This window comes from Ovis canadensis, chromosome 1 (assembly GCF_042477335.2).
Source record: "Ovis canadensis isolate MfBH-ARS-UI-01 breed Bighorn chromosome 1, ARS-UI_OviCan_v2, whole genome shotgun sequence".
NCBI classification, from domain to species: domain Eukaryota; kingdom Metazoa; phylum Chordata; class Mammalia; order Artiodactyla; family Bovidae; genus Ovis; species Ovis canadensis.
Genome location: NC_091245.1, coordinates 101,759,281 through 101,768,336, shown reverse-complemented (window position 1 = coordinate 101,768,336; position 9,056 = coordinate 101,759,281). Strand labels below are relative to the sequence as shown.

Sequence of the window (9,056 nt, the reverse complement as noted above, 5' to 3'; positions counted from 1 at the left end):
AGGTTCAGCAAGTAGGGGCTACTCTCTAGTTGTGGTACTTGTTTCTCATTGCAGTGGCTTCTCCCAGGCTCCAGAGTGCAGGCACAGCAGTTGTGGCACATGGGCTTAGCCGCACATGACTTAGTCGATGTAGAGTCTTCCTGGACCAGGGGTTGAACCCGTGTCCCCTGCATTGGCAGGTGGATTCTTAACTAATGGACCACCACCAGAAGTCCTCCAGTCCTTATTTAGAAACTGTGAGAGTAGCTTCCCCATTCCTGGCCTCCACACTTTAAAAGCAGTCTTCTAACATTTGCTTGCTTCTTCTCAAAGATTATCCTTACTGGCTTGCTATCAATATCACAGCAATCCAAGCCTATGCCCCAACCAGTAACGCTGAAGAAGCTGAAGTTGAATGGTTCTACGAAGACCTACAAGACCTTTTAGAACTAACACCCAAAAAAGATGTTCTTTTCATTATAGGGGACTGGAATGCAAAAGTAGGAAGTCAAGAAACACCTGGAGTAACAAGCAAATTTGGCCTTGGGTTATGGAATGAAACAGGGCAAAGGCTCATACAGTTTTGCCAAGAGAACGCACTGGTCATAGCAAACACCCTTTTCCAACAACATAAGAGAAGACTCTACACATGGACATCACCAGATGGTCAACACTGAAATCAGATTGATTATAGTCTTTGCAGCCAAAGATGGAGAAGCGCTATACAGTCAGCAAAAACAAGACTGGGAGCTGACTGTGGCTCAGATCATGAACTTTTTGTTGCCAAATTCAGACTTAAATTGAAGAAAGTAGGGAAAACCACTAGACTATTCAGGTATGACCTAAATCAAATCCCTTATGGTTATACAGTGGAAGTGAGAAATAGATTTAAGGGACTAGATCTGATAGATAGAGTGCCTGATGAACTGTGGACTGAGGTTCATGAGACTGTACAGGAGACAGGGATCAAGACCATCCCCAAGAAAAAGAAATGCAAAAAAGCAAAATGCTGTCTGAAGAGGCCTTACAAATAGCTGTGAAAAGAAGTGAAGCGAAAAGCAAAGGAGAAAAGGAAAGATTTAAGCATCTGAATGCAGAGTTCCAAAGAGTAGCAAGGAGAGATAAGAAAGACTTCCTCAGTGATCAATGCAAAGAAATAGAGGAAAAGAACAGAATGGGAAAGACTAGAAAAAATAGATACCAAGGGAACATTTCATGCAAAGATAGGCTCAATAAAGGACAGAAATGGTATGGACCTAAGAGAAGCAGAAGATATTAAGAAGAGGTGGCAAGAATACACAGAAGAACTGTCCAAAAAAGATCTTCATGACCCAGATAATCACGATGGTGTGATCACATCCCTAGAGCCAGGCATCCTGGAATGTGGAGTCAAGTGGCCCTTAGAAAGCATCACTACGAACAAAGCTAGTAGAGGTGATGGAATTCCAGTTGAGCTATTTCAGATCCTGAAAGATGATGCTGTGAAAGTGCTGCACTCAGAATGCCAGCAAATTTGGAAAACTCAGCAGTGGCCACAGGACTGGAAAGGGTCAGTTTTCATTCCAATTCCAAAGAAAGGCAATGCCAAAGATTGCTTAAACTACTGCACAATTGTACTCATCTCACACTCTATCAAAGTAATCCTCAAAATTCTCTAAGCCAGGCTTCAGCAATACGTGAACCGTGAACTTCCAGATGTTCAAGCTGGTTTTAGAAAAGGTGAAGGAACCAGAGATCAAATTGTCAACATCCACTGGATCATGGAAAAAGCAAGAGAGTCCCAGAAAAACATCTATTTCTGCTTCAGTGACTATGCCAAAGCCTTTGACTGTGTGGATCACAATAAACTGTGGAAAATTCTGATAGAGATGGGAATACCAGACCACCTGAACTGCCTCTTGAGGAACCTATATGCAGGTCAGGAAGCAGCAGTTAGAACTGGACATGGAACAATAGACTGGTTCCAAATCCAGAAAGGAGTACGTCAAGACTGCATATTGTCACCCTGCTTATTTAACTTATATGCAGAGTACATCATAAGAAACGCTGGGCTGGAAGAAACACAAGCTGGAATCAAGATTGCCTGGAGAAATATCAATAACCTCAGATATGCAGATGGCACTTCCCTTATGGCAGAAAGTGAAGAGGAACTAAAGAGACTCTTAATGAAAGTGAAAGTGGAGAGTGAAAAAGTTGGCTGTAAAGCTCAACATTCAGAAAACAAAGATCATGGCATCTGGTCCCATCACTTCATGGGAAATAGATGGGGAAACAGTGGAAACAGTGTCAGACTATTTTTTTTGGGCTCCAAAATCACTGCAGATGGTGATTGCAGCCATGAAATTAAAAGATGCTTACTCCTTGGAAGGAAAGTTATGACCAACCTAGATAGCATACTCAAAAGCACAGACATTACTTTGCCAACAAAGGTCTGTCTAGTCAAGGCTATGGTTTTTCCAGTGGTCACGTATGGATGTGAGAGTTGGACTGTGAAGAAGGCTGAGCGCTGAAGAATTGATGCTTTTAAACTGTGGTGTTGGAGAAGACTCTTGAGAGTCCCTTGGACTGCAAGGAAATCCAACCAGTCCATTCTGAAGGAGATCAGTCCTGGGTGTTCATTGAAAGGACTGATGCTAAAGCTGAAACTCCAGTACCTTGGCCACCTCATGCGAAGAGTTAACTCATTGGAAAACACCCTGATGCTTAGGGGTTAGGGGAAGGAGGAGAAGGGGATGACAGAGGATGAGATGGCTGGATGGCATCACTGACTCGATGGACGTGAGTCTGAGTGAACTCCGGGAGTTGGTGATGGACAGGGAGGCCTGGCGTGCTGGGATTCAGGGGGTCGAAAATAGACACGACGGAGTGACTGAACTGATTCCTATATGTATAGTAATAAATTTATAGTTTTCACTGGTTTGTTTTATGTTGAATCAAAATCAGGAGAAATGTCATTTGACTACCAACTGTTCTTTCAATAAAACACAAATTGGACTGACATTTTGCTTATTGTACAGATAATATTCTTTGTGTACCCAAAGCTACAACTCCATCAGTTTTGATCACAACCTACATTTTACAGATTTTCTCATGCCTCACAAAATTTTTTATATTTCACTTTTTCTGTAACTTGAATTTTTAATGACATACTAAATAAGAAGTTTCTGGGCATTTTGCCTTGTGTACTGCATATATGCTGTGAAATGATTCATATTGTGTATATTGGTTTATGTCCACTTGTAAGATAAACATCTGTTTCCAAGTCCAGGGCAGACAGTGCCCTTTCATGTTGTATATACTATGATTTTGTATGATATTTGCTTAGGGATTTTGGAACAGTCCCTTATACTTTCTCTCTGCAAAACATTTATTAACTTTGTTGCTAGTTGCACAAGTTTGTCTGAAACATAGTGGCATTTACCATTTTTTAAAAATGAGGGATGTAACTTGATCTTTTTTATCCGTGAAAACATCTGTGTCATTCTGGAAAACATTACTTTGCATTTATTCCAGAAAATTACATTTCTTGGCAATGGGATTATGTATTTGGGTCAAAATTGACTTGACAGCTTTGTTTGCTTTCCAAGTCACTGACAAAATTTCCTAATAGTCAGGGAGTAGTGGGGAAGGGACAAATGGGTGCTAACCCAATAAAATCCAATATTTAGATATTTGTAATTGTACTTCCTAGTCACTATTTTTTTTAAATTTATTGCTGCTTGGATGAACCTTACCACATTTAAAGCCACATAAAAATTTATATGCTATATCTGCACTGCAATCTTGTTTAATAGCTAGTTACCATTACTATGTAATTTTGAAGTACTTGTTACCTTTTTTTACTACGACTTCTTATGTGTCATTGTATTTCTTTTGAGTGAATGATTTTCTGTTTTTGATGAATTGGAAATAAAACACAAGAAAGTGGTAACAAAGAAAATTTTAATTTTAACAAATGTAAACAATAATATAGAAATTACATTAAGCTATCTTGGTCGAGATAAACTATATTGATAACTAAATGAGAGAAATGGATCTATGTAATCTTTGCAGTATATACACAACCTATAAGAATTCAAAGATGCTCAATAGCACAATGGGATTTCTGTTAAAACTAGAATTAAATTTACATTAGACAATTTGTGAAAGCTATGTGAAATTAAGTGAGTAGATACTTATAAAGCAGTTTGGACCATGTCTAGGTCAAACTGCTCAATGCTTCCTGTCATTAGAAAATAAATCTGCACAGTCATCAGTTCTCTACTAAAAACCTCTCACTGTCCCGTTTGATCAAAGGAAGTTATAGCTAATCTGCTTCACACTGCCTCCTGTTTTGGCTGCCGGTACCAGACCAGGAGTTTGGGTGAACTCCGGGAGTTGGTGATGGACAGGGAAGCCTGGCGCGCTGCAAGTTCATGGGTTCGCAGAGTCAGACACGACTGAGCGACTGAACTGAACTGAACTGAAGCAGACCATAATCGCTCAGATCGTCTCACACTACCAGTTCTATGGTGGTGGTTTAGTCGCTAAGTCGTGTCCGACTCCTTGCGACCCCATTGACAGTAGCCCACATCTCCTCTCTCCGTGGGATTTCCCAGACAAGGATACTGGAGTGGGTTGTCATTTCCTTCTCCAGGGGATCTTCCCCAGCCAGGGATTGAACCTAGGTCTTCCGCAGAGATTCAAAACTTACTGAACTTTTATTGCCGGGGACAAAGTTCCTTAAAAGAGGAAAAAACTAGAAAAGAGTACAAATCACTAAGTGAACTTTACGCGTTAGCGCACCTAAAAAATATTTACAGAATAAATCTTATGCAGAACGGCCAACCAGGCGAATCCGCCACCCAGGGAAGCTTTTTAGTAAAATTGTTTTTCATTGACGTCACACGATCATTGACCTCTAACTCAGAAGAGGCGGGATTAGGAAGACAGCTGGACTTCTTTCTCGCCCACCCTCCTCCACAGGACGGGCTGGAGGCTCAGTGGCCAGCCCGCCCTCTGATAGATTTTGGATTTCATTGGTCAGTTTTCCCGAGGAGGCTGGCTTTGAGACTGACCCCGCCCCAGAGGTGGGGTCTCTCCGCGGTAGGGGCTGGGGACGGTGGGGGTTGCTGCAGCCGCCATCTTGGACTCCGCGGTAGCGGTGGCGGCAGTACGGCGCCGCGTCTGGGGAGTGGCTCTTCCCTCCCCCTCCCCCTCGGTTCCGTGGCGGCGGCTCCTCCCCCTGAGGGGGGTGGTGCGGCGGCAGTGGCATCCACGGCCATGGCGGCGACTACTGCTAACCCCGGTGAGGAGACGGAGGTCTGGGTTGCCTGTAAAGGAGGAGGGGCTGAAGGGGTTGGCAGCTGGGGAGACCCGGGACTGAGGGGCCGTAGTTGGGGCTGAGGGCGCTGGGACGCGCGGGGGCGGCTATGGGGCGGTGGGGGAGGGGAGTAACCTGGGGGAGGGGCCGGACCCGGGGGAACGGGGGAGACCCGAGGTAGAGGGAGGGAGCAGGTGGGGGCTCGTTGGGGATTCCTTGCCCGGAGTTCTGGTGGAGCGCCAGTCCGCGCGGGGCTGGCCCGCCTGCACTCTTGCGGCGGCGTTCTGGTGTGCGCTGTGCTCTTTCAACACTCTGCCCACTGTGGACCTGCTTGATGCCGAATAACTGTGGGCAGAGTGGCTCGTTTTACTTTAAAAGTAGTTTGGGCTTATAAACGCTGGACCGCGTTGCCGTTTAGCTGAGATGTTACTTCCAAACGTTTAAAGTTTCAAAATCTTTGAATTTATACTCAGTTTCTTACAAACAAACAAACAAACAAACCTGTACTCCCCCTCGAGGGGGCTAACCTTTGAAACTTGCGTTTATTATTAAGAGGTGCCTCTAGTGTCATAAGCTGCTGAAGGCTGAGGTTTGTGTAGTGTTTGAGTTTCAGGATAAATCTTGCCAACAGCAAGCATCCGGGACCCCAGGTTGAAATCTTGTTAGGTGGGTCGAGGTAGTCCCCATTCTTTAAGTTCAGTTCATGCTGTGTCTCAACGAACGTCTCATCTATAGTGAGGACTTGAACATTAAAAAAAAATTTAACCAGTCATGTCTCAGATAGAATAGGGTGTAGTGCAACAGGTCTGGACAGATCAGATTTTGAAATCCCTAGTTCCAGTCCTCTTCCCAGTAAATTACAGTTATTTCTCCCTAGGAAGTATTTCATTTTAGGGATTCTAGTTTACTTTGCTGACCTTGGCCATTTCTTAGAAATCTTTATCTTTGATAGCTTCAGAAAAGAAGTGAGACGTGGGGATGAATAACTTGAAAATATAGTAGTGGGAGGGCTTCACTGCTGTTCCCTTGTTAAAATTTAAATGGAGTTTTTTTCGTGTCTCTGAAAGGCAGCAGTATTTTGCAATACCCCGGTTTTGCTATTACAATTGAATCACTGTGAAATTTACTGTCTTTCCTACCATGTTTCTGGGAACAGAACTATTTAAAGAAGTTAATTTGCCACATGTCAATATCATATTTTTAAATCTTTTTAGTTTTTTCCTTTTAAAGGAAAAGGAGATAAAGTTAATAGCTAAAATTCCATTGCAGGAAGTGCTGTGTGATGGAATAAAATTGGAAAGATGCTATTATTATGGCAAACCTGACCTTGAAGTAAAATGACTTATCTGTTAACTAGGGAGTAAATAAACAAGATTTTAAACTAACACATTGCAAAATACTTATATAACCATAGTCAAGTTGCAAAGCATTTCTCTTATTAAGAGGTGGCGAAGTAAAGTTTAGTGCATATGTCAGAAGCTTTTTTTCCAGCAGTGTGGGTGGGGTTGCTTTATTTTGTTTTGTTTTTTAAAGAACAGTAACCAGAGGGACAATCTCTTAACCACATTTTCATTAGCTGATCAATATCAGCTTAAATCTGTAAGCAGAAAATAGTATTTATTTGTACAGAATGCTTGCTTATGATGGAACAGTTATTTTGTTTATTGCCCTTTGGCAGCCTGCTTCTGCAATTTTTATATTTCTTTTTGATGTTGGAGACTTCTCCCATAGCTTCCAAGTTATTAATCCCAAGTTCAGCCATGATGTTTAAATCAGAAAGTGCATTTTCTTCCTTCAGTTCTCCTTTTGCCTCTTTGTATCAAGAGGAAGAGATCAATTATGGACTTTTGGTAGCCTGTTGCATATGAGGGCCATAAATGTAGGGACACAGGGTGGAAATGTTCTGTGCTCAGTGAGAAGATAGTAAATGGCTTTCAGGTCTGAATTCCTTGTGCTGGTCAAACCTTTTTTCTTCGGGTCATTTTAGGGACTAGAGACATCATACATGTTTCCTTGAGTTTTTCTACTTTGTCTTTTTGCTAGTTAAGTTTCCCTATGGTTCTTGTTTGTTCTTTTTTTCACATATGTCTGCAGAGATTTTTGGTAATAAGTATTTAACTCTTCTAAGCTTCCTTTAAGGTAATCCTTAGCATTAATAACAATACTTGATCTTTTTAGTTGTGTTTATAGAGTTTGACTTAGAGAGTGTTGGTGGCCTTACAGAGACTTTCAGGAGACCTGGTTCCTTTGCATTTTTTACTATGTATGTCTTAAAATGGTGCTGGATCAAAAGAAGAGTAAGATATGGTTTATACTGTACTCTCTGGGTTATGTTGAAGTAATAGTTCTAATGTGGTGGTGCCTTTTTTCTCTGTAATTGATAATTTTTCTTACTCATTTTTTTAATATTTCTGTTTACCATTGGGAAGCAGACGTAAGTGGGTAGGTGGTTCATGAAGTCTTAGGCTATATCTTTCTTGTCTGTGGAATACTAACAGTTTTGAGAAACATGTTTTAAATCGTGATTTGTAATGCATTGGCTAAGGCACTGGTTGGGAACAGATTAGTTATTTGATTTATACTTCAGCATTCAAACCAGAGATGTGAATGAGTTTTTAGTAGTGCAGGTTTTTCCTCCCTTGATTCTGGTATTCTCTTTAACAGAGACCTCTTTTTGTGCTATTAGGTACCATTTATTGTGGGTGCAGAATGGGTAGAAGGCAAAGGAAGGAATACATGTTTGGGTTTTTAAGGCTGACATTTAGGAAGACTTTTTCTTTTCACATAGTTTTTAACCTCCTTAGCTTATAGTTTTAAAGTAAATTAGCTTAATTTTTATCTATTACCTTACTTTTTACAGATACCAGAAAATAGGAGTTTATGCAGTATAAAATTAAGATGCCAAGATACTTAAAAAATTATATTCTATTGCAAAAAACTTTTTCAGAAGTATTTAAATATATTTTACTGATTCAGCAATTGAAAAACAGTTAACATTTTTGAAAAAGAACCTTAGCCCATGTACTTTTTATTTTTAATTTTTAAAAATATTTTTACTTTTTGTTAAATACGTTTTACTTAGCTAGTTATTTTTGGTCGTGCCAGGTGTTTGTTAGTGCATGTGAGCTTTCTCTAGTTGCAGCAAGCAGAGGCTAATCTTTGTTGTGCTGGACTGGCTTCTCACTGCAGTGGCCTCTTCTGTTGTAGAGCATGGGCTTTAGGCACTTGAGCTCAGTAGCTGTGGCGCATGTGCTTAGTTGCTCTGTGAGATCTTCCCAGACCAGGGATTGAACCAGTCTCCCCTGCATTGCTAGGCAGACTCTTAACCACTGGACCACTAGGGAAGCCTCTCCACATACTTTTTATGCTATTCAAATTGTGACACCAAACTGAATCTTTTCTGTTTTGTTAGAAATTAAGAAATAGATACTGCTGCATTCTTGGAACTCTAGTTTTCTTGTTTTTGAAATAGTAGTCTGTCACTTTAGTTACTTGCATTCCAGTCCTACTTCTCTACTCATCACTAACAGATGAGAATAATATGTTGTTTTATGGATGCTTTGTGAAAGTCTTTTGTGGTTCGCTGCTGTGGATGACTTTCTTCTAAGATATTAACAATGGGGATTTCCACAGTGCCAAGTGATGGTTGATTTTCAAAAAACTAAACTGCAACACTCAAGGAAACTAAACCCCCTTTCCCTTGATTTTACTTAGGCTGTGACATTTGGGGCATATTTAATTTCAAAACTGGTAAAATTTGAATTCTTGATTGGGG

The 9,056-nt window shown here is 41.0% G+C and overlaps 1 protein-coding gene across 2 annotated transcripts in view; it reads left to right on the top strand.

Moving 5' to 3' along the window:
• The first annotated feature begins 4,892 nt into the window (after positions 1–4,892).
• Positions 4,893–9,056, top strand: part of ARNT (aryl hydrocarbon receptor nuclear translocator) — a 66,729-nt gene continuing 62,565 nt past the window's right edge. The window contains exon 1 of one of the 2 annotated variants that reach the window (XM_069603680.1): positions 4,893–5,266. In XM_069603680.1, the coding sequence (XP_069459781.1) occupies positions 5,242–5,266 (25 nt within the window). In that variant the 5' untranslated portion in view covers positions 4,893–5,241. The remainder of the gene's footprint in view (positions 5,267–9,056) is intronic. The other variant, XM_069603690.1, reaches the window with a different exon arrangement.